The sequence below is a fragment of the Dipodomys merriami genome, unplaced genomic scaffold, assembly GCF_024711535.1.
Source record: "Dipodomys merriami isolate MVZ:Mamm:240054 unplaced genomic scaffold, mDipMer1.0.p SCAF_57, whole genome shotgun sequence".
Classification (NCBI taxonomy): Eukaryota; Metazoa; Chordata; class Mammalia; order Rodentia; family Heteromyidae; genus Dipodomys; species Dipodomys merriami.
The window spans coordinates 4099327-4123831 of record NW_027206146.1 but is presented as its reverse complement, the minus strand read 5'-3'; the positions used below and the strand labels follow the sequence as shown (position 1 = coordinate 4123831).

General features: G+C 59.9%; 2 protein-coding genes across 2 annotated transcripts; one reads left to right on the top strand and one right to left on the bottom strand.

Annotated features, from left to right (window-relative positions):
* Window positions 1-362: 362 nt before the first annotated feature.
* Window positions 363-8013, top strand: Vsig10l (V-set and immunoglobulin domain containing 10 like). Its single transcript, XM_070000389.1, has 10 exons — window positions 363-402; window positions 494-1318; window positions 1791-2084; window positions 2293-2577; window positions 3572-3826; window positions 4640-4918; window positions 5101-5397; window positions 6053-6166; window positions 6412-6569; window positions 7180-8013. The coding sequence occupies exons 1-10, from the start codon at window positions 363-365 to the stop codon at window positions 7249-7251; spliced, it is 2619 nt and encodes an 872-aa protein (XP_069856490.1). The 3' UTR covers window positions 7252-8013.
* A 609-nt stretch (window positions 8014-8622) lies between these two features.
* Iglon5 (IgLON family member 5) lies at window positions 8623-22545 on the bottom strand. The gene is made up of 8 exons (XM_070000448.1): window positions 22467-22545; window positions 15994-16072; window positions 15251-15483; window positions 14102-14221; window positions 12488-12622; window positions 12090-12210; window positions 11584-11738; window positions 8623-10092 (listed from the first exon to the last, which is right to left on the bottom strand). Exons 1-8 carry the CDS (start codon window positions 22543-22545, stop codon window positions 10004-10006), a joined length of 1011 nt encoding a protein of 336 aa, XP_069856549.1. The 3' UTR covers window positions 8623-10003.
* Between the last annotated feature and the right edge of the window lie 1960 nt (window positions 22546-24505).

Sequence of the window (24505 nt, the reverse complement as noted above, 5' to 3'; positions counted from 1 at the left end):
GGCTTTGTTCCCTCAGACTTGCCAGCATATATATATATATATATATATATATATATATATTTTTTTTTTTTTTTTTTTTTTTTTTTTTTTTGGCTGGGACTCACTTCCCCCCAGGGTGGGGAATGTGGGATTCAGGCTGGACCTTTTCATCCACAAACAGGCCTGACCAATGATGTAGGCAAGTAGGGTGGGGTGGCCCACCAGAGCTCACTGGAGGCCCCTGGCACCTCCCACTGGGTCTGGCTCCCTTCCCTGCCCAAGAAGCTAAGCCATCATTCCTGTCCAACTCGTCTGACCCAGGAGGCTCCCATGCAGGTGCTGGGTCCTGTTCCAGTCCACCTCTCTCGGGTGTGGTGGGCAGCATGGGCACCTCATGGGTTTTGCCCCTCTTCCTACTCCTGGGTAAGTTATCTGCTCAACCCCCCACCTCAGCAGCCCCTTTCCCCTTTAACCCCCCACCCCACACCCATGGCTTCCCCTCTTTCCTTTACAGGCTCTGTAGTCCAGATCCTTCCTCTGGAACTTCAGCAAGGCTCTGTCTCCTTAGATGCAGTCAACTCCTCTCAGGGTCTGGGTTCAAAAATCCCCTCCACTGGACTCCCAAGCCTGAACTCAGATGGGTCTGTGGGTTCCCCAGCGGCTGGTGAGATCCCTGATCCCACCCTGTTTCCCGAGTCTCTCAGTGGAAATGACAGGGCCAGCTCCCGGTGGCCACACGCTGCTTCAACGGAGGCAGGAGCGCCCAGCTCTGACCTGATCTCTGAGCTCTCTGGCGCCAAAGCACTTCCTGACATCTCAGGGGCTCAAATTCCTGCCCCAAATGCCACGCCTCCCTTCTCCCCGAAGACCCTGGCTTCCAACGCTTCTGCTCAAGATACCAAAGCATCTGGCGAGGCTCCGGGTTCCAAACTCCCCTCCAAGAGTCAGGAGCTTGAACTTTTCCCCTACGGCCTTGGATTCCAAGTTCCTTTCGAGACCCATCCCGCGGAAAGCTTCCCCCAGCAGGTGGGGGGCCCTCTGGCTGTGCTAGTGGGGACCACCATCCGCCTCCCCCTGGCTCCAGCCCCCAGTCCTGGCCCCCCTGCTCCCCTCGTGGTCTGGCGACAGGGCTCGAAGGTGCTGGCAGCCGGGGCCCTGGGCCCTGGGGCTCCCCTACTCAGCCTGGACCCTGCTCATCGCGAGCGCCTGCGCTTCGACAGGGCAGGAGGGGGGCTGGAACTGGCCTCTGCCCAGATGTCGGACGCGGGTGTCTACACAGTGGAGGTGATCCGGGGAGGGGTCTCTCGGCAGGTACGGGAGTTCACAGTGGACGTGTATGGTAAGTGGGTCCCGAAGCCCGGAGATCTTGGAGGAGTCACCTGGGACGGGGACAAGTGTCAGGGAGAGGGAGGAGAAGGGAGAGGGGACAGGATAGATAGGGTGCTAGAGCCCAGACCCCCCGGGTCTGAGGGAGGAGGCTGGAGTCTGGACCCCCAGGTCTGAGGTGGAGAGCTGAATCTGGATCCCTGTGTCTGAGGGGGGAGGCTGGGGTCTGGACCCCTGGGTCTGAGGATGGAGAGCTGAGTCTGGACCCCTAGGTCTGAGGGAGGAGGCTGGGGTTTGGACCCCCGGGTCTGCGGTCTGTTGGGGAGCCCTGCTAGCTTCGACTCTTGGGCAATGGGGGTGGGTGGGGTTCTGGACTCCCGGTGCTGAGAGGAGAAAATGCCCCCCCCCAATCCCAAACAAGAGGGAGCTCCTGGCACAGTCCCCCGACGGGCCCTGCGCGACCTCAGCTCTCCTCTCCTCTCCAGAGCCCCTTCCCCCGCTGTCGGTGCAGCCCAAGGCCCCGGAGATTGAGGAGGGGGCGGCCGAACTCCGGCTGCGCTGCGTGGGGTGGAAGCCGGGTCGCGGGAAGCTGAGCTGGAGCCGCGATGGCCGCGCCCTGGAGGCCGCGGACCCCGAGGGCGGCGCCACGCCCCGCATCCGCACTGAGGGCGACCAGCTGCGCATCGCGCGCCCGGGGCGCGGGGACCAGGCCCAGTACACCTGCAGCGTCCGCAGCCCCTTCGGCCACCGCCAGGCCGCGGCCCTCGTCAGCGTCTTCTGTGAGGGGGTGCAGGGGTCCGACCGGGAGTCTCCATTTCCTGGGTCTCAGAGGTCTGGGGGCGGCGTGGGGGGGGTCTCCCCAATCCTCACCACCTGCCCCGTCCTGGGGCGCAGGGGTCAGTGATCCCCTCATCCTCACCGCCAGCCCCGTCCTGGGGCGCAGGGGTCAGGGGTTCCCCCGATCCTCACCGCCCGCCCCGCCCGCAGACGGCCCGGACCCGCCCGTTATCACCGTCTCCTCGGACCGCGACTCCGCCCCCGCGCAGTTCGTCTCCGCGGGCACCGACGTGACCTTGCGCTGTGCTGCCGCCTCGCGGCCGCCCGCCGACATCGCCTGGAGCCTGGCCGACCCCGCGGAGGCGGCGGTGCCCGCCGGGCCGCGCCTGCTGCTGCCCGCCGTGGGGCCGGGCCACGCCGGCGCCTACGCCTGCATTGCCGCGAACCCGCGCACCGGCCGCCGACGCCGATCGGTGTTCAACCTCACCGTGGCGGGTGAGGGCGGCCGGGGCGGGAGGCGGCATGGGGAGGGTGGGGGGGCGGTCTCTGCAAGGGAAGAAGAGATGCTGCGGGTGGAGCAGGGGCGGGGCCATGCAGGGATGGGCGGGGCCAGCAGAGTAGCATTATGGGGGCGGGGCCATCCGGGGCGGGGCGGGGCCAGCGATGGGAACGAAAAGCTTGTGGGGGGTGGCAGGGGCGTGGAGCGGACCTCAATAAAGGGGAGGGGCCAGCAAGAGGGCAGCGACGGGTGTGGGTGGAGCCAACAGGTGGGCGTGGTCACCTAGGTGAAGAAGAGCTGCTGGTGGTGGGACTAAGAGGCCAGCTGGGGAAGTGGGAGCCAGGGAGGGGTCTGAGAACTATGGGGGGGAGCCCTATGGAGAGGGGTGGGACCCAGCGTGGGAAAGGGGGGACTGGTGGGTGGGGCCAGCCAGTCTGTGGGTGTGGCCACTTTGGTGGGCGGGCCCATCTTGGGCGGGGCGGGCGCAGGAGGCAGGGACTCTCGTGGAGGGGACCAGCCTACCTAGCAGAGAGGGCGGCGCCAGCAAGAGCTCGGGCAGAAGCTCTTGGGCAGGGGAGCACTTATGTTCCACAAAGTAAGCAGCGGAGTGAGATGGCAAAGTGTGAGAGTGGAAAGGAAAGGCACTGAGCCGCCCATGGGGGCTGAACAAAGGGACGGGGTGCGCGCGGGAGAGCTGCCTGCAGGAAGGGGAAGCTTCTGGAAAAATAAGGATGGTAGAATAAGCTGGACAAGGCTGGGAAAGGGAAGAACTCGGCAAGGTTTGGAGGGAATCGGTGTGACGATTCAGAGGAAAGAGGGGCAGTGGTTGGGGTCGCAAGTGAAGAGTTGCAGGACGGGGCAGAGGCGGAGGATAGGGCGTGGGCTAGTGTGGTGGGAGGGGCACGGCGGCGGGGCGGGGCTATGCGGAAGGGGCGGGGCCAGGATGCCACAGATGGAAGCTCAGACTCTGCGTCTCTCTTTCATCGACAGATCTGCCCCCCGGGTCCCCACAGTGCTCAGTGGAAGGGGGTCCTGGCGATCTCAGCCTCCGTTTCCGCTGCTCGTGGCCTGGCGGAGTCCCAGCCGCCTCCCTGCAGTTTCAGGGACTCCCGGAAGGCGTCCGCGCGGGGCCGGTGTCCTCTGCCCTTCTGGTGGCCGTGCCCGCCCATCCCGGGCTCAGTGGCATGACTGTCACCTGCCTGGCTCGACACCTGGCGGCCACGCGCACCTGCACTGTCACCCCAGGTGAGAAGGCCCAGGCCTCTTTGGTCCTTTGGGGTACTGAGGCAGGATGACGAGGGCTGAGTCCCTCCTTCCTTACTTTACAAGGAGCGGAATGAGGTGTGGCTCCGGCATGGAGACTGAGAGGGCTGTCACCTTCTCGTGCATGGACTTAACTCAAGCTTAGTGGCTCACGCCTGTAACCCTAGCTACTCAGGTAGCTGCGATCTGAGCATCAGGGTTCAAAGCCAGCCCGGGAAGCAAAGTCCACGTGAGACTCCTATCTCCAGCAAACACCCCTCCCCCACAAAAAAAAGCCAGCAGCAGAGCTGACTTAAGTGGTAGAGCACCAGCCTTGAGTGAAAAAGCATGACACCACCCAGATCCTGAGTTCCATTACCAACACAAAATTAAAAAGGAGAAATCCCCACCACCACCACCAAAAGTAATGAATATCTTAGGGGGCTGGGAAGGTGGCTCAGTGGTTGAGTGCTTGCCTTGCATGCATGAGGCCCTGGGTTCTGTTCCTCAGCACCACATAAACAGAAAAAAGCTGGAAGTGGTGCTGTGGCTCAAGTGGTAGAGCACTAGCCTTGAGCTGAGGGACGGTGCCCAGGCCCAGAGTTCAGGCCCCACGACCAGCAAAAAAAAAAAAAAAAAAAAAAAAGGAATATCTGAGAAAAGCGAGTTTCTCAGCACAGGGTCTAGTCACTGGAACACAAGACAGCACATGATGCTGAGTTTTACCAATGCTTAGCACTTGAACAAATCACATAGGGCTTGTGATTCACTGAGTTACTCCATTGACTCTCACTAACTGGACTTTTCCCACTCCAGAGGCCCCCCAGGAGGTGCTGCTACACCCCCTGGTGGCAGAGACCAGGTCAGGGGAGGCAGAAGTGGTCCTGGAGGCCTCCGGCTGTCCCCCGCCCTCAAGAGCAGTCTGGGCTCGGGAAGGCCGGCCACTGGCTCCAGGAGGAGGGGGACGCCTGCGGCTCAGCCAAGATGGGCGCAAGCTCCTCATCAGCAACTTCAGCCTTGACTGGGACCTGGGGAACTACTCTGTGCTGTGCAGTGGCGCACTAGGCGCCGGGGGCAACCAGATCACACTTGCAGGTGAGCCTCACCTGTCCAGCCCCTCTCTCTCAAACCCAAGGGTCCAGGCCCAGCCCCTTCCTCTTCCGGTTCCAGGAGGATGCCTCTCTGTGTCCTCTGCCCCTGGGATCCAGGCTCCCAGCCCCTTTCCCTCTCCTTTCAAGAACCTGAGAGCCCAGCCACACCCCTCCCTCTGTCCCTAGGCCCCTCCATCTCGTCATGGAGACTACAGAGAGCCCGTGATGCCGCGGTGCTGACTTGGGACGTGGAACGCGGGTCCCTGATCAGTGGCTTCGAGATCCAGGCACGGACACAGAGATCTGACAAGAGCAGAGTCACCAACTACAGGGACTGGGTTACCCTGCTCTTTCTGGGTCCTGGAGAACGATCTGCCGTGGTGCCGCTCTCCCCTGGGAACCCCACAACCTGGGTCTTTCGGATCCTGCCCGTGCTGGGAGCCCATCCTGGAACTCCTTCCCAAAGCCGGGTCTACCAGATGGGTGAGCTGGGGCGTGGCAGCTTCTCTTCAGCTTCCTCTTCACATTCTGCCCTGCCCCTTCTCACTCTGTCACACTGACTTGTCCTTCTGTCCCTGTGGAGGTGTCCTGAGGTTGCTGGGAGTCTGTAACATGAGCTGGGAGGTGTGGAACCACACATTTCTTTCCTGACTTCCCAGGATCTGTCCCTGGTCGTCCCTCCGTGGCCATCCTCTACCTCTCCTGAGACTGGCCTTGTACTTGCAAACCTCCTGTCTCAGCCTCCCGAATGCTGGGATTCCAGTCAGGAACCACCATGCCAGGCTAGATTTCTCCATTTCCCTCTGCTTGGCGCATCCTCCACCCGGTTACTCCTCAGAGCTGCCTCTGCAGTGTTTCTCCTCCCTTCCTTCTTCACACTTTGTAGTTGTTATATTTGCTCATTTATTTCTGACTCCTTTCCTAGAAGAAAAGACCACAAAGGTATGTACCTTCTCTAGATTTTCTCCTCAGTGGAGCCTCAGCCTCCTCAGCAAATGTATGGAGACTGCCACGAGGGCTGGGAATGTGGCTTTGCGGTAGACACTGCCATGATCCCTAATTCTTGGGTTCTGAATGGGAGGGAGGTTGGGGTGTGGACTCTTGGGTCCTGCCTTGAATTTTCTGTTTGTGTTTCCAGGACCCACTCTGAGCCCAGGGGCCATCGCTGGCATCGTCCTGGGATCCTTACTAGGCTTGGCGCTGTTGGTAGGGCTTATTGTCCTGTGTATCTGCTGCCTAAGACGCTCCCAAGGTGAGTGACAGCCTTGGGAAGATGGAACTAGGGCCATGAGGGAGGGCCACTAGCAAGATGCCCATTAGGGGCCTACTTGAACCAATCAGCATGGCCCTACATCATCTGTCCCACCTTCTTCCTACTATACCAGCCAATCGGAGTAAGGCTCCGCCTGTCTGGTCAGCTTCTCTTGCTATTTGCTGGGCCTGTGTGTGGAAGCAATCAATCATGCATGTTTGGTCCTCCTCTTCATCCTTGCTCAGGAAAGGCTTCTACAAAAAAGCAGCAGCCCCTGACCTTGGCACCTGTGATCACCCCACCAAGAAAGACCATGCAGAAGAGTGTGACCCCAGTACAGACTCCACAGCCACTGCCTATCAAATGCCCACCGAAGGACCTCAGCCCAGTCAGGGCTTACCAAGTGAGTGCGGAGGACCCAGAGATGTGGAGGGAGTTGTGCTTCATAATCAGGAAGATGAGGTGTTCTCAGTTCCTTCTCTCCAGTTTTTAGTTGCTAGTTTGCAAAGTTGATAAAACTATGGTTTTTCACTTTCTTGAGACAACTATGTAGCCCAAGCTACATTTTGAACTCCTGGTCCTCCTGCCTCAGCTTCCCAAGTGCTGGGATTACAGGCATGCACCACCATGCTCAGCTCCCATATTTTTTTAAGAAGCATATGATAGTTGCTCAGGATTTCCCACTCAGCTCCTACATATATTAAAGGAACAATGAATTCTACTTTCTCTTCCTGAGGGGTGTGGATGGTCCTTCTTTTCCCTCCCCTATAAAAAGTAGTCAAGACTTGCATCATTTTTCTCCTGAGGTGAATGGAATTTGTTTCTACGTAAAAGTTGGGTTGTTGCCTGGTGCCCCTTAGTTTTTCCAGTGGTGACCAGACATTTTTATTTTCCTCTTGCAAATGGAGAGAACTCGGCTAGCTTCCAGAAAGTGAGGGAAAGGGAAATGGGCACACCAGGTCATATCCAGGGCCCTCCGGAGGTCACCCCCCTACCCTGTGCTTTTCTTCCAGCTCACTGGCCCGCGTCCAGTCATCTATCCAGGTGGGGGCTCTCGGACTGTTCGGACAGCCACACAGGTGTGATCACAGCTGGCGGACAGCTCTGCATGGTATCTTTTGCCTCAGCAGCATAGAGGGCCTGAATTGACTGAGGGGTGGGACTCTGTCTAGTCTGTCTGTCTGTCTCTCATTGTCGTCGAAGAAGACTCCCTGTATGTGAACACCTGAACCAGGAGAGATTGCTGCAGATCTGAGGGCTCTGCTCAAGTTCAGAGCGGGGCTCGTTGTGTTGCTAGGAGCCAGAATGGGAGCCTGGTGATTGGTTCTAAGTTCACATGGCATCCTCCAGGCCACGCCCCCTTCAGCTCCCACTTCAGGCACACCTCTCTTCTCTTTAAACTCATGTACAAGTCTGCACACAGCCTTTTCCACCTTACCCAGACTTCTCATCCTGACCTTGAGACATCTTGTGGTTTGACCTCGGTCACCTCCCTTCCCCAGGACTCCCCATGTACCCTAAAGGTACCCACTCTTCCTCACCTCTTCTCTCTCTCCCTCCCCACCTTCTCTCTCTCCAGGCAGTTGTCCCTAGAGTTTGATTTGTCTGGTCCCTTTTTTCTCCCTTATGCCATTAATTTAGCAAGTCTCAAAGGAACCTTTCCCATTCTGAAGGGCTCCCCTCACCCCATCGTAGATCGAGACCCACAGCCTCTGAGCTTCCCTCCCCTGTGTAAACACACAGAACCCTGTGTGGCCCAAAGTCCCTCTTCAGATCGAGATCTTCCGGAGGGCTCAAATGCTGCCCTGATCTCTGCCTTTAACCCAGGACTTTGCACACAGCAATCAATAAAGACAACGGTTGGCTGTGCCCATGTTTTGTGAACTAGCTGGTATAGGGCTGGTCTCGCAGCTTCTCTCAATGTGGCTTTCTCCTGCAATCATGTTCCTCACACCCATGGGGAAATGTTGAGGGCACCTTAGTGAGGATCCTCCCAAGTGAGGAGCCCCCAAGAGGGGGCTCGGCCACTCCTTCAAGGGGTTGGGCCCTTTGAATCTTTCTGCTCTGCCACTTGCAGTAGGTAGGCATATGTTCCCCATGTGCGAGGCCTCCTGTAGCAATGTGGCTGCTGCAGCTCTGGTCCTCACATCTTCACACAACTGTACCCAAAGAGAAAAGGAAGAGGGCAGGGTTCCCTTTGCCAAAACATTACCTGAATGGAGGAGGGGAGAGGGAGAGGGAGGAACTTCCTTGGAAGTCCATCAGCAACCCCCCTTTATGTCTGTCTCCAGTCACTCAGTCCTCAATGACTCGGACTTCTGCAGGCAGAGACTTTGGAAAAAGGCGTTTTATTGGTGTGGTGGTCTCAACACTCCCCATGAATTGGAACACACGGCCCCCAGGGTCCCCCCGCCCCCCCTCCCTGGCTCCCCTCCCACTTCCCACCCCATCCTGGGCCCTGGGAATGGAAGACAATGTGGGATGGGGCCCACGCCCCCGTCTGAGGTACGGTCACTACCCCTTGCCCCCTACCCTCTGCCGTCTTCTCCACCAAGCTGTGGGTGGTATAGTTTGGGTGTGTGGTTACAGGTCTAGGGGGTTGTCAGAGCAGGTGACATGGTGTCTTTGTCTGGGCTCAGGACGTCTGGGTGATGCCCCCACTCTGGGCGGTGTGGCAGCCAGGGTGGGCGATTCCGGCCATCCCGGAGCGCAGGCCCCGCCTTTCGGCGCCCCATCCCTGACCGCAGGGTCCACCTTGAATGCAGTCCTGGTTACTGCCTACGGGACGGCGGGAGCCAGGAGATATTGCTGGTCACAGGCGCTGGTGCGTGTGTGTCTGAGTGTGTGTGAGCGCGGTCAGGTCAGCCTTTGGGAGGTACAGTTGGTGGAGACACCGGGGATCCCACACCTGGGGACCAGCTGCAGGGGACCCAAGGAGCAGCTGGTGGCCAAGGTGGGGAGCGGTGATGGGGGTGGGGCAAAGCACTGAGACAGACAGGCGACAGCTGAGCCGCCGGCCTGACAGTTGTATGGAAGCACCGATTGGCCCAGGAAGGGGGCCAGAAAGTTCGGGGTGGGGGAGGGAAACAGGGGAAGGGGGAAGGTTTCAGGCCCCTAAGCCAGTGGTGGGGCTTCTGGCGACAGGCAGCTGGTGGCAGAGCAGAGGGAAAGCAGCCAGAATGGAGATCCCTGACCCAGTCACCAGGCTGAGCCACAGCGGCTGCGCAGGAGGTGCCTTTCCCGAGCGAGGGGAGGGGTCGGTGTGCGTGCATATATGGGAAAGGCGGGCATCTCCTGTCACCATGAGGACCCCATCCCAACCGCCAGCCGGGGCACAGAGGCAGCAGGGCTGGGGGGGGAGGACACAGGGTGGGAGGGATGGAGGACTGCTGGTCCATCCCACCCCTCAAGCCCACCATACATACACACACACACACACACACACACACACACAAACACACACATACACACACACGTGTGGGCTCACACACATCCCATCCACACACACAGACACACACGAGCCAGTTGACAGCCTGAGCTAAGAGAAGGGCGCGGGGTGGCCGGGGGTGGGTCACAATCGGAACGGTGAACGGGTGGCGAGAATGGCTGTAGAAAGATGGACAATTTTACAGTATCCCTCACAGTGACGGGTTTTCTAAAGATCTTTCTCCTCCTCCTTCTTCCTCCTCTTCCTCCTCGTCTTTCTCCTCTTCTTCCTCTCCTCTTCCTCCATGGCTGAGAGCTCTTTCGCCCCCTCCTGACTCAATGGCGCTTTCTCTCTCCCCCTAGTCTCCTCTCTTGGCCCGAGGCCCCCTGCAGGGGGAGACGCCGCGGTACCTACATCCTCCACCACAGCCAGCCCAAGGCAGACAGGACAGTCAGGGGCCCCGGGGGCCTGGGGGCTGAGTTCTCCAGGGATCCTGGGCCTGGGAAGAGAGAGAGAGGGTCATGAAAATGGGGCTGGGATGGGAGAGAACTCTGTAGCCCTGCACAATGTCTCCGTATTAACCTCTAAGTCTCTCTATCTCTCTTAATTTGTACCAATGCTGGGGCTTGAACTCAGAGCCCTGCACTCTCACTTGGCTTTTTGTTTGTTTGTTTGCTCAAGGCTGGAGCTCTACTAGTTGAGCCATGCCTCCACTCCTCGCTTTTTCCTTGTTCGTTGGAGGTAAGGGTCTCATGGGCTTTTCTACCCAGGGAAGACTTTGAACCACGAGCCTCTGATCTCAGTCTCCTGAGTGGTTAGGATTACAGGCATGTGCCCAGCTTCCCTTGACTTTTTTGAGACATGGTCTGGCTCTGTGTGTCAGGGTAGACTTCAATGCTGCATCCTCCTTGTCTTCACGCTTCCAAAGCAGCTGGGGGATGTGGGGTGGGGAGGTTTCGGGTACCGACCATCTCTGGTGGCTGGCTATTAACACAGTGGCCTCCTTCCTGGTGTCTACCTCCACCCTGCCCAGTCCATCCCACTAACAGCAGCTCACAAGCTAACCAAGCACCAGCACCTCCCGGTTTGACAGCCCTGTCTTGCAGTTCAGCAATATCCGGGTGTCTGATGCTCCTTCCTGTCTAAGGGCAGGGGCCAGGGCTCGCTCTCCATGGGTTAGGCTATTCTCCCCGTGCTTTTGCCACCGAGGTTCCCTTTCCCGCGCCTTTGCTCAGGGTTGACTCCTGTCTGTTCAGGCCTCCGTGTAAATGTTGGACCATCCCGGAAGCTGTGTCTGATGATACTCCTCCTCATCCTCACCAGCCCCGCGGGCTTTCCTCTCTCGGTCGTCTCTGTATCCCAAATCCCTTTTGTGCATGTATGTGTTCCTTCATCTTCCCATTCCCGGGCTTCTGGATTTTCTACTCCTGAGTCATGAACTCTTCCAGCCCCGAAATCCTGTTTCTGTTGTACAACTGCTGTAGTCCTCGTGACTGGCCCTTAGTGGGCGCTCAGGGAATCCTGAGGGAATGGATGCTTCCTTGGCTCATGGAAAAGCTCTCATCTCAGTGTCTGGACTAGGGAGGAGGCAGGCCTGTGTCCTAGGCCTCTCCCCCAGGACCCGCCCACCCCAGTCCAGGCCTCACTCCCCACTAGGGCCCTGCCCATCTCAAGGCCCGCCCCCAGCACCGGTCCCGCCCTTCCCTGCCTCACCCCACCTCCTGGACACGCCCCTTTCAGCCCCGCCTTCTGGACCCCGCCTCACTGCCTGGCACGCCCCCCCAGCCCCACCCCATCGCCTAGGCACGCCCCCTCCCCAGCCCCTGCCCTAGGGCCTGGGCCCCGCCCCGCCGCTTGGACACGCCTCCTCCCAGCACCGCCTCCTGAGACCCGCCCCACTGCCTGGGCACGCCCCCAGCCCCGGCCCACCGCCTGGGCCACGCCCCACCACCTGCCCCGCCGCCTGGGCCCCGTCCCCGCCCCGACTCACGCAGGAGCCGCATGGAGGCGCTGGACGCTCCCAGCCGGTTGGCGGCGCGACACGTGTAGTTGCCGTAGTGCCGGGCGCTCACGTTGGCGAAGAGCAGCATGGAGCGGGTGCGCTCCGTCTGCACCTTCAGGCCCTCGGCCGCGCCGCTGCTCAGCCTGAGGGACACCGGTCCGGGTTGGGCAAGGCCCCCGTCGAGGCGCCCAGTCCAGTTTCCGGGCTTCTCTGCCCAGGAGACGCTGCGTTCCCCCCTCCCCGTACCCCAGGGCTCCCCAGAGTCCTCTCTTCAGCCCCGCGGCCCCGTGGCCGCTGGATCCCGGCCCCAGGCTTGCATTCATAACCCTGGGAACTCCCCGGGGCCTGGCGGGCCCCTGCCAGGGACTCGGGACCCGTCGGCCCTGCGATGCCTGGGGCCATGGGCCTCACCTGCCCTTCTCTCCCCTGCCCGGCCCTCCTCTGCCCTCTCCTTCTCTCCCCCCTCTGCCCCCCGCCCCCGGTGCCGTCCTCACAGCCTGTCATCCTTGTACCACTGGAAGTCCGCGGGCGGCACAGCCATGGCTTCACAGCGCAGGAGCGCGGCCCGGCCCGGGGCGGTGCGCGCGCTGGTCACGTCGGTGATGGTCGGGGGATCTGGTGAGGAGCGGAGGCCAGCAAGGGCTCTTAGCTGTCGGGGAGTATGGCGCCCCCGCTCCCTCCTCCCGCAGACCCCGCGTTCTGCCCAACTTCCTCTCCATGGGACAGCCCCCTCCTTCCGCGGGCACCCGGGGCCCGCCCTCCTCCCCCCGCCCCATCCAGGGCCCGCCCCCATTCTCCCCTCCCCGAGCCAGGGCCCGCCTCCTTACTCCCCCCCCCCCGGGGCCCGCCGCCTCCCTACCCCCCCACCCCGTCCAGAGCCAGGGGCGCTCACAGTTGACTGTGACCAGCACCCGGCGGCTGTCGGGCGCCGAGTTCACGCCGTTGTGGGTCACGCACTCGTACTCCCCGGCCTGGCCCCGCTGGATGTCGGAAATCTCCAGGATCTCGCCCTCCGAGGTGAAGCCGTCTGTGAGGGGAGGGTGGAGGGGGGGCGGGGCCGGACACAAACACTTAACACGGGACAACACGGGCACAACACGGACACACATCAGCGGGGCGCGCACAGCAGGGCCTGGTGTGCCCGGGTCCGTAGGCGCTGGGTTGGGCCGGGGGCGGGGCGGGCGGGACCAGGGGGCTGGGCGGGGAGGCCTGCGGGGTGGGCGTGCTAGGTGGGCAGGGGCGGCGTGGTGGGGCGGGCCAGGGGCGGGGCCAGGGCTTGTGGAGTGGGCGGGGCCAGAGGTGTGGGGCGGAGCCTGGGCGGGGCCAGATGGAAAGGCGGGGCCCGCGGGGAAGGCCAGAGGACTCCAGGGGTCAGAATGAAATCCTAGGAAGGAAACAGCCAAAGTCTTGGGTCTCAAAAGAATCTGCGGCTACAGATTCCGTGGGTGCAGCCCCGAGTCCAGTAATGGAGCTGCTCGGGTCCAGAGAATGAGAATCTGTTGCCGGGATCAGCGACCCAAACGTGGGAGGACCTCTGTTCAAGTCCCAGCAGGTCCTCTGGGCCTCAGGACATCCAGTGACCCTGGATGTCCTGGAGCTCAGAAGCATAGTGGGGGTGGGGGCGCTCCAGGGATCTGAGCTTTGGCCATTGGGTTCTGGGGTCTCAGGGGATCCACAGGTCAGGATCTAGAGATTGTCACCACAGATCTCCAGATCATGGGGTGAGGAGCCGGGAGTGGGGGGGTGGTCTGTGGGGAGGCCCAACTGGGCTGTGAGGCTCAGGTCCTTGGTGCTCTGTTTAGGGGCAGCTGTGAGTGGTGGCCCAGCGCTCACTGAGGCAAGGGAGAAGGCTGCGCATCTGGGCAGGGACCTGAGAACCTGCATTTCTGCCCATCTCCCAGGGTGTGCAGAAGCTGAGTGAGGTCCGAGGACCATGTTTGGAAAACTAGTAGTTGGGCTGGCAGCATAGCTCCAGTGGTTGAGCCCTTGCCTAGCAAGTGCAAGGCCCTGAGTTCAAGTCCCAGTGCTGCCAAAAAGAAGGAAGGAAGGAAGGAGGAGGAAGAGGGAGAAAGGGAGGAAGGGAGGAAGGAAGGGAGAGAGGGAGGGAGGGAGGGGGGAAGGGAGGAAAGGAAGGAAGGAAGAGGAGAGAAGAAAAGAGAAAATCTTCCTTCCAGGTTAGAGTGCCCAGTAGGACAGAGGTAGGAATGGCTGGGAGATGGGAATGTGGGCAGGACCCAGGCTCCGGCCTGGCCCCAGTTCTGGTAGAGGATCCTGCATGCAGGAGAACCTGTGAGTGGGGCAGAGAGGCTGGGGCTGTTTGGGTAGATAACCTGAAGCACTGGCCTTGTGGAGGGCAGCAGGAGAAAAGCCAGTGGTAAGGTGCTAAGGACCTGGGGTCCAGGGATGAAAACACCAGGATAGCAGGGGAAATTAAATCACGGGAAGAGGTGAAGGCAGGGGTCTATGGGATGCAATGGCCCAGACTGGCCAGGGGTGGGGTTCTCACCTCGGAGCTGCCTCCAGGTGACCGTGGGCTCCGGCCGCCCCACAGCCAGGCAAAGCAGGTTCACGTCACCCCCTTCATTGACTGTCACAGGTGAGGAGATGTTCACAATGCGAGCGGGCACTGCAGGCCAAGCAAGCAGTCAGTGACAGGCTGAATGGGCAGCCCTAGCCTCCTCCTTGAGACCCGGGGGTTCAGACCCCAGCCTCCTCCCTCAGAACCAGGGGTCCAGACCCCAGCCTCCTCCCTCAGATCCCGAGGGCTAGGCCCCAGCCTCCTCCCTCAGACATGGGGGTCCAGGCCCCAGCCTCCTCCCTCAGACTTGGGGGTCCAGGCTCCAGTCTCCTCCCTCAGACATGGGGGTCCAGGCCGCAGCCTCCTCCCTCAGACCCAGAGGTCCAGGCTGCAGCCCTCTTTTTTTTTTTTGTCGGTCGTGGGGCTTGAACTCTGGGCCTGGGTGCTGTCCTCAGCTCTTCAGCTCAAGGCTAGCACTTAACCACTTGAGCCACAGAACCACTCCTGGTTTTCTGGGGGTTTATTAGAGATAGGAGTCTCACGGTCTCTCCTGCCCCGGCTGGCTTTGAACTGTGATCCTCAGATCTCAGCCTCCTGAGTAGCTAGGATTACAGGCGTGAGCCACCAGCGCCTGGTTGAGGCTGCAGCCCTCTTGTTTCCTCCCAGCCCCTCTGTGGATCTGCGGGGCCCCATTTCCCCTTCTTGGAATCCCAGAGCAGGGCCTGTGTGCAGCTGGTTCATTCCCTCCCAGGCCCTGCAGGTGCCGCGGCTTTGGTCGCACTAGCTGTGTGCAGCCCCAGAGTATGCCTTGGAAGCCCCTCTTGGAGCCTTTACTTGGAAAATCCACCTCCGATGGGCAAGAAGAGCCTACCTAGTGTATCCTCAGTCCTTAGAAGATGCCAGAAACCACCCCCCTCCCGCACCCCACAGCTCTCCTAAACAGAACTGTCTCCCCAAACCATGCTTATCCAGGGACATTTCCTGTGCCTGGGTGACCTCTGCTTCTATGTGTCCCTGAGGTTGGGAAGTAGCACTGTGCGGGGGGGAGGGGGGATGGGGGGAGTCCTTCCATGTCCTGTGGGGGGATGTCTGCCGTGCCCCCCCTCAGGGGTGCCACCTGGGCCCTGGGAGGCTCACCGTGGACGATGAGGTAGAGCTGCGTGGTGTAGGGCTGGCGTTGGGTCTGGAAGGAGCAGGTGTACAGGCCCTCATCACCCAGTGCCACCTGGGTGATGAGGATGGAGAACTCCTCGGGAGTGTTGATGAGCAGCCGCACACGTGGGTCGCTGGTCCAGCGGTCGTTGCCCGCGTACAGGATGTTGGAGCGATTCAGCCAGGCCACCCGCGTCACATGCTCATCAATGAAGCAGCTGTGGGGGGGGGCAGGGGGGCAGTGAGGGGAAGCTGGACTTCCACACCCACCACCGGCCCTGCCAGGCTGACCCCGCTGTGCACGCCTTGCGGGTGGGTAAACTGAGACTCACACAGGGCAGGTGGGGAGCCCAGGGATGCCGAGGCTCATGGTAACTGAGGGGTGGTATCCACCAGAGACAGGCGGGGAGCAGAAGGAGGGGCTGGAAGCCCAGAGAAGGAGTCACCAAGACCCAGAAAGACCCTCAGAGACTCTGATGGGGTGGGAGGCAGAGACCCAGTGAGGGGGCGAAGGGGGCAGAGAGCCCAGGACCAGTAGCCCCCATGCTCACCCGATAAACAGGCCTAACATGTCCACTGGCTAAGCAAGGCAGATGAGAACTCTTGGAATCCTCGACACTCACATGGTGGTCACCACCCCCAGGTGGGAGCAGTCTCCCCACACCCCCTCCCCAAGAGGGGAGCTCCACAGGGGAAGCGCCAGCCACCCCCCCACCCAGGGCCCCTACCTGAGGGTGGCGTTGTCACCTTCGCACACTGTATAGTTGTCTGCTGGGGAGTTGAACTCCAGGCTCTGGGACAGCAGCCCTGCAGGGGGAGCAGGCGGCTCAGCCCAGCAGCTGGGGCAGGGCAGGGTGGGGCGGAGGCCTCACACCATGCTCAGCCCCAGGCTGGGGACACAGGATCTGCACCCACAGCCACACTATGCTCACAGATGTCACCAGAGACACACACAGCAGACACACTCAGAGCAGACATGCACATGTGAGCCCTCCCAGGGCACCAACACACAGGTGGGAATGGGGCTCAAGTTAACAGTTGCACCTCAGTGACTCAGAGACAGCACATGAACACATAAACACACGTGCTCACACAGGAACACACTCACAACTACATGTTGTGCACACAGAAACACATGTGTGCACACACATGCCAATCACATGTGCCCACAGGTACAATGCACACTGATACACAGACAAATATATGCAGAGAAACATATAATATGCATACATACCAATCACATATACCCACAGATACATACATACACACAGGGTGCATATACACACCAACACATGTATACACAAGGAAGGCTGCATTTGAACATACCAGTCGTGTGTGCCTACACATGACACATGTGGATACAGACTGACGTGTGTGTGTGTGTATATATATATATACACCAACACCCATGTGCACGCACCCATGTGCCCACAGACAACATGCACACGTACAAATGATACACAGGTGCACAGAGGTATGTGCAGATATACACCAATGCATATGTACACACATGTAGACATCCACACAGACACACCAGTCCATGTGTGCACAGGTATACATCCACACACCCATACAGACACAGGTGCATGTGCACACAGAGCAGACATGTGGACACAGGCATGTGCCCAGCCATGAGTACTCAGTACCCATGCACATAGATATAATGTACAGAGATCCACACTTATGCACAGACATGATACAGGTACAGATGCACACGCACACAGATACCACACATAAGAAACACATGTGGCTTAGTGGTACAGTGCTTGCCTAGCATGCATGAAACCCTGGGTTTGATTCCTCAGTACCACATACACAGAAAAGGCCAGAAGTGGCACTATGGCTCAAGGGTTAGAGCACTAGCCATGAGCAGAAGCTCGGGGACAGTGACCAGGCCCTGAGTTCAAGTCCCAGGACTGGAATTAATAAAAGAAAGAAAAAAGAAAAAGAAAATCCCCTACGTGCAGAAACCCACGTATGCACACATTCACCCAGACATTCGGAGCCAGCCGACATCAGACACTCGATGGGCACACACTGCATGGACCTGTAGACACACACCCACGGCATGTGGCCATGCTCAGATTTTGTATGCAAACCTTCCAGCCCTCGCTGCGCCCATGTGCACAGGCCCAGCTTGCCCATGGCCCAGAGGCTCCGTCTGTCTTCTCTGTGGCCCACAGCCAGTGGGCTGGACCAGGGCCAGCGAGTGCGGGCTGGGTGTGCGGAGGCGGGAGACGGCACAGGCGGGGAGGGAGGAGGCCAGCTGGGTGACCTTGGATGCTGGGAGCAGGCAGGCCCTGTGAAGGGCTACCCTGCCCCCAGCCCAGGAAGAAGAGCTAATTAATCTAATGAATTAATTGCCCGTGCTGGCCCCAATGGCTCCCGGGAGCCCTCTCGATCACAGCCCCTCAGCATGGGGCCTGGACGGAGCCAACTGCCATGACTAGCCAGGATGTGGGGCTCCAGGGCCCCGAGGCCAGGCCAGAGTCACTGGTGTGTTTGGAGGAGGAAAGAGGAGGGGAGGGCTGTCCCTGCCCCGCCCGTGTGCAGTGCCCTGGACTCTGACATATACACACACAGTGTCAACAGCACCAAGAAACACTCATGCCTATGACTGTGTGCTGAGAAGGACACACACACACACACTCACTCACAGAGGCATGGTGACACCCATGGCCCAGATGCATGCACAGCAGCAGGTCAGGTGGAAAAAACAGCTGTCTTCTGAGAGCAGCCAGACTATCACGCTCAGCCGGGGAGGGAGGGGGAAGGGGAGGTTAGCCCAGGCCAGGCAGTCCATACATTGAGTCATCCCAGAAAATGCCACTGCTACTCTTTCCTGCAATGCTGTCGACGTCGCTCCACACATGGCTCCATACTCTGGGGTACAGCACCACCCAGGGAGCTGCTCTCCCTTCCCCCCCCCAGCTTTGGAAGGAGGCCCTGAGTCCACCCACACCAAGCTACAACCTACAAGAGAAGTCACAAATATAACGCCTGGGGCATAGCGATGGACGCCTGCAATCCCAGCATTCCACAAGCTGAAGCAGGAGGAGTCAAAGTCTGAGGCCAGCCTGAGCTGCATTCCAAGCCCTGACTCACACAAAACACAACGAAAAATTAGATATGTAGCTCAGGGCTAGAGCATCTGCTGAGCATGGACCAAGGCCCTGGGTTCAATCCCTAGCAGTACAAAAAAAAGGGGGTCTGAAACTCAAACCATACCAATCCTATGTGGGTGCTCACACCATCTCCTAGACAGGCCAAGGCAGACACGGACCAAGGTCCTGATGACACCACTGACATTGGAGGTCAGTCTGTCCTGGGCAGTGTGTCTGGGTCTACATCCACTTGGTTTGGGAAGCATCCCCATCCTGAAGTTGGTCATAACCAAAAATACCTCCTGACCTTGCCAGTGTGTCCGTGACAGCCACAGCCCTCACGGAAGGCAAACTCGGGGCTGGGCGTGGCCCACATTATATCCACCGCTGCCTGGGAGGAAAAGGCCAAGAGGGAAAGTGTGAAATCCTCTTGGAAAAAAGAAACCAAAGGCCCAAAGGCCGGGGGGGCGTGGCTGGCGGTGGGCGGTGCGATGGGCGTGGTTGGTGGTGGGCATGGCTCCGGAGCTGGAGCATTCGCCTGGAGGCGAGGAGCTGTCCAGGGTCCTGTCCAGGTCTGGGGACTGAAGCGTCCCCGCCTCAGAAGCCCATGCTGGGAGACGGACTCCCACCGCAGGCAGGCAGGGCAGACGGGCTACAGCACAACTTGCCACAAAGATCCTGCTGACCCTCCAAGGAGGCCTTTCCCAGGAAAAGGACCTGGACCTCTGCTCCGGGGACTGCAGCAGAGAGCGGCTCACGACCCGGCATGTAGTCAGCCCAAGAAAGGCGGGCTGCTCCTCTTTTTCAAGAAGCATCCATGGCCCTCCCTGGTGTGGCACCGCCATCTGAGAGAGGCCCCTGGCCGGGCTAGTGCTGTGTAACTCCTACAAAATGCCCTGCACGCGTCTGCTCCCACAAGCCCACCTCAGCTGCAGGGAGGGCAAGTGGGGTGCCAAGTTGCTGGGCTTCATGCCCCTGTACTGCCCTCCAGTTGCACAGGTAACTCCACCTCTTTGGACTCAGTTTCCCTGTGGGGAAGATGGTCAGCCTCCCTGGCTGTGGGGGAGAGGGAAATCCTGGGGCCACAGAGGCATCACAGGGCTCCGGAAAGCAGGCCTCATCTCTGTCTGATAAATCAAGGGGAGCGAGCAATTCCTCACAGAGGGACGTGGAGTTGGAGGTGAGAATGTAGCCCGGCCCCTCAAAGGATCCCAGAGAACTCTGCTGAGGGAAAGAAAGACAGGAGGATCTCAAGTTCAAGGTCAGCTTGAGACATGGTCTCAACACAAACAAGCACCAATACATTTGCTAAAATGAACCAATAAGGGAAGGCGGTTCAGCGGTAGAGTGCTTGCCTAGCATGCATGAAGCCCTGGGTTCCATTCCTCAGCACCACATACACAGAAAATGTTGGAAGTGGTGCTGTGGCTCAAGTGGTAGAGTGTTACTAGCTCTGAACATCAAGAAGCCTAGGGACGGGCTGGGAAGGTGGCTCAGGATGGGCTGGGAAGGTGGCTCAGTGGTAGAGCACTTGCCTTGCATGCTTGAGGCCCTGGGTTCGATTCCTCAGCACCACATAAGCAAAAAAGAAAAAAGCCGGAAGTGGCGCTGTGACTTAAGTGGTAGAGCGCTAGCCTTGAGCTGAAGAGCTGAGGGACAGCGCCCAGGCCCCACAACCAGACCCAAAAACAAAAAACAAACAAACAAACAAAAAGAAGCCTAGGGACAGTGCTCAGGCCCTGAGTTCAAGCCCTGGGTCTGGCAAAAAGTTAAAAAAAAAAAAAAGCAGGGGCAGCCCCCACCCCTTCCCAGGGCAAGATGGCCAGGGGCAGTACCAGCCTTCAAACCATGACTGTGGGCCTGTCCTGCCCCCTTCAGGTGTCCAAGAGCAAAGACACCCCAAACTTACTTGGAGTTGTCGCTTGGTATAATGGGTTTGTTCTATAATACAATGTAGCTGCTTTTGTGAATGAATGTTAATGGCATGAAGGGGGGTGTTGGCATAGAGTTTAGAAAAGAATTAAAAGTAGATTAATATTTAGGAATGCCAGGGAGGAAGTTAAGTGGAAATAAGCCAGAAGCAGCGAAATGGACTTATTTTGTTTCTGTGTTTGGAAAAGCACCAATGAACCAACCCATTCTCTCTTTACCCTGACCTCTGTGTTCAATGAGTTTGTTTAAGTTGTAGAAAACTAAGTGGGGGAGGAGGCTTCCTGTATCTGGGGCAGCCCCAGACACCCCATTTTTTTTTGAGACAGAGTCCCACCATGTAGCCCAGACTTGGCTTAAACTCAAGATCCTCCTGCTTCTGCCTCCCAAGTGCTGGGATTATAGGCAGGGACCAACATACCTATGCCTTAATCTGGGGGTTAGGGGGAGGGGCTGGGACGCACCTGGCTTTGCTCTTATACCTGGTGCATGATTTGAGTTATTTGGAAAATATCTGGAGTACAGAAGAAAGATTAGGGGGTTGGAGGCCTGGCTCAGGTGTTCGAGCATCAGCCAATGAGCAAAAGCATCATATCCTGGTCTAGGACAAAAAAGGAAGGAAGGGGGCTGGGAAGGTGGCTCAGCGGTACAGTGCTTGCCTCACATGCATGAGGCCCTGGGTTCAATTCCTCAGCACCACATAAGCAGAAAAAGCTGGAAATGGCACTGTGGCTCAAGTGGTAGAGCGCTAGCCTTGAACTGAAGAGTGAGGGACAGCACCCAGGCCCAGAGTTCAAGCCCCATGACAGACCAAAAAAAAAAAAAAAAAAAAAAAAGGAAGGAAGAAGGAAGGAAGGAAGGCTGATTTAATAATAGCCCATGGCATAGCTGGCTCAGACTGCCCCTGGTTGATGGACGCCTCTCCAGCACTCCATTTTGTCTGGGCTCACCCCACTCCATCACCTCTTGTCCTCAGCTTGGGAACCTGAGTCTAGAGGCAGGAAAAGCCCAAACCAAGGTCACATCCACCCCATGCTGTGCTCACGCCAGGATTTGGACATGGGGTGATCTTTGGGGGGGAAGGAGGTCTGGTCAGGGGAAGTTACCTGGAGAGTACAGAAGGTGTTGGTGGTAGTTCGGGGCAGGGGGAGTGTGGGGGCACAGGGAGTGGGGGAGGAAGGAGGCAGACAGGATAGAGGGAGGGGAGGAGGTGACCACAGGGGCTCTGGCAGGGTGACAGATGAAGACGAACAGTTTGAGAGACAGATGGGACGTCACCCGGAGACTGGACAGGTGCTTCCGGAAGTGGGGGGACACGGGCACATCCAAAGATGAGTGACACACACACCCACACGCACAGAGCGGCTCAGCTTCCTGGCTGGCTGCGTCCCCAGCCTCGACTGTCCCCTTACCCAGGCCTTGTCTGTCCCCCCCCACCCTCGCGGGCCAGGCCGTGGGAGGCTGTGCGCTCAGGGCCGCATTTGGCCATGGGCCTCTGTCCACGGTGCTTGGGGTGGAGGCCCAGGGGGGGCTGTCCCCAGCACCCCTTCCCCCACTGCGACCCTGCTCTAATCACAAGTGTGACCCTGCTCCGGAGGCATCCCTCCCCCCAGCTCAGGATTCCCCCGCCCCCTGCACCCCCTCTTGCCCCCACCCGGGACGGGGGGGGGGTGTGTGAGGACGTCCTGGCCGTCGTGGACCCTCGCCGGGCTCGGCTGCGTCCCGCTGGCCTCTCCGCATTAACCCTTCGCGCCCCGCTCCCGGCGGGCCTGTCCATCCCTTGGTCTAGCGCTCGTCCGTCCGTCCGTCCAGCTGCCCTCCCTGTCCGGCCCCGCAGGTCCACCTGAACAGCTCAAGCTGATTTCCAGCGCCGCACCCCAACTTCCTGGACCCCCGAACTTCTCCCCCACACAGCCGCAGTACCCCCCAAAACGTCCACACCCCCCCCGGGCCCAGGAGCGCGGGGGGAACCCCCTTCCCGGGGCGCGCCCGGGGCGGCGCGGGGCTCGATCTGCGGGCGCACCCGGGGTGCCCCGCTTCCGACCCCGGGAAGGCGTCCGGCCCCCGCCCCGGCCCCGCGGCGCAGGCCCAGCTCTCCCCGCCCCGCCAGGGCTCCCCGGCCCCCGGCCCCCGGCCCCCGGCCCGGCCCCCACCCGGCGCTGCGGTACCTCGGCTGATGACGGCCAGGCCGGCCAGGGCGGCGGCGGCGAGGAACCGGAGCCGGGCCCCGGGCGCAGGGGGGGGCATGGCGGCGGCGGCGGCGGCGGCGGCGGCGCGGGGGCGGGGGAGGGGCCGGGCGCGCGCGGCCCGGGGGAGGGGCGGGGGAGGGGACCCCGCCTGCGGCGGCACCGGCCCGGGGGGCGGCGGGGGCGGGGGCGGGGGCTGGGGGGGCGCGACGAGGCGGCCTGCGCTGCTGCAGACCCGGGGAGGGGGGCGGCGCTGACGGGCAGGGAGGCTGGCCAATCAGAGGAGGCAGGGGGCCGCGGGGGCGGGGCCGCGGGGGGGCCGGGCAGAGGAGCGGCCTTTGTTACCGGGCCGCCCCGTGCCCGCCGCCCGCTCTGCGCGCCCGCCTGGGTCCAGCGCCGGGCCCACGGAGCCCTCCTCCCTCAGACCCGGGGGTCTAAGCCCCAGTCTCTTCCCTCAGACCCGGGGTCCAGGCTCCAGCCTCCTTCCTCAGATCCTGAGGTCTAGTCCCCAGCCTCCTCCCTCAGATCCAGGGTCCAGTCCCCAGCCTCCTCCCTCAGACCCGGCGGGTCCAGGCCCCAGCCTCCTCCATCAGACTCGGAGGTCCAGGTCCCAGCCTCCTCCCTCAGACCCTGGGGTCCAGGCCCCAGCCTCCTCCCTCAGATCCGGAGGTCCAGTCCCCAGCCTCCTCCCTCAGATCCAGGGTCCAGTCCCCAGCCTCCTTCCTCAGACTCGGGGGTCCAGGTCCAAGTCTTCCTCCAGCCTCCTCCCTTAGACACAGTTCAGATCACACACAGATAAATACTGAGACTCGGGGGTCCAGGCTCCAGCCTCCTCCCTCAGACCCAGGGGGTCCAGGCCCCAGCCTCCTCCCTCAGATTCGGGCGTCCAGGTCCCAGCCTCCTCCCTCAGACCCTGGGGTACAGGCCCCAGCCTCCTCCCTCAGACTCAGGGGTCCAGGTCCCAGTCTTCCTCCAGCCTCCTCCCTTAGACACAGTTCAGATCACACACAGATAAACAAATACTGCATGATTTACTTCACTTTCATATGGAGTCAAATACTCAGAACCAGAGCCTGCAGTGTGGTTAGCTGGGGTGGGAAGATGTGGGCAGAAGGTCATAAGATGGCAGATGTGGACAGAGGAAGTCTGGAGAGCTAACCTACAACATGAGGATTCCAATTAACGATATTTTACTATATACAGGATTTTTTTTCCCCTCTAAAAGGGTCATAGTGGCTTTGCCACAGGAAAGCCGACCACTCCTGGCTCATTTCTCACTGCTGTCTGCCCTCCCTTTCTCCCCCAGCCCTGGACCCCCACCACCCAGGCTATAGGGCCCTGGACTTCCTCCTGAGCCCTGTCCCCTCTGTCCCCTTGTGTCCCCCAGCCCAGGGTTGGAGAGGGGTGCTTTGTCCTGTGCGGATGTGTTGGAGGCAAAGCCGCTGCTCTGCAGCCTCAGCAGGTCTGCTGGGCTGCACGTGTGCCTGGAGTCCACAGTTCTACCCTCTTCTTCCTCCCTCCAGAGCTCCTTCCTATGGAAGAAACGCCACAGACCCTCCACCCTGGGGAACTCTTCTTGATGGGGGGGAGGTGCCTAGCCCCAGGCTGGTGAACACCTGGGCTCAGGTGGGCTCAGGCCTCAGACCCCTCCAGAATTCTGGCTGTTCCAGAAGCGAGCAGTTTGAGGTTCTGGTCTTCCATGGCCTTGGGGATGTCAAGTTTCTGCCACTACATAAGAATCTTTTATGTTCACAAAAACAAAAAAACAAAGAATCTTTTTTTTTTTTTTTTTTTTTGGTCAGTTGTGGGGCTTGAACTCTGGGCCTGGGTGCTGTCCCTCAGCTCTTCAGCTCAAGGCAAGTGCTCTATCACTTGAGCTACAACACGACTTCCTGTTTTCTGGTGGTTTATTGGAGATAGGAGTCTCATGGTCTTTCCTGCCCGGGGTTGGCTATGAACTGTGATCCTCAGATCTCAGCCTCCTGAGTAGCTAGGATTACAGGCGTGAGCCACCCGTGCCT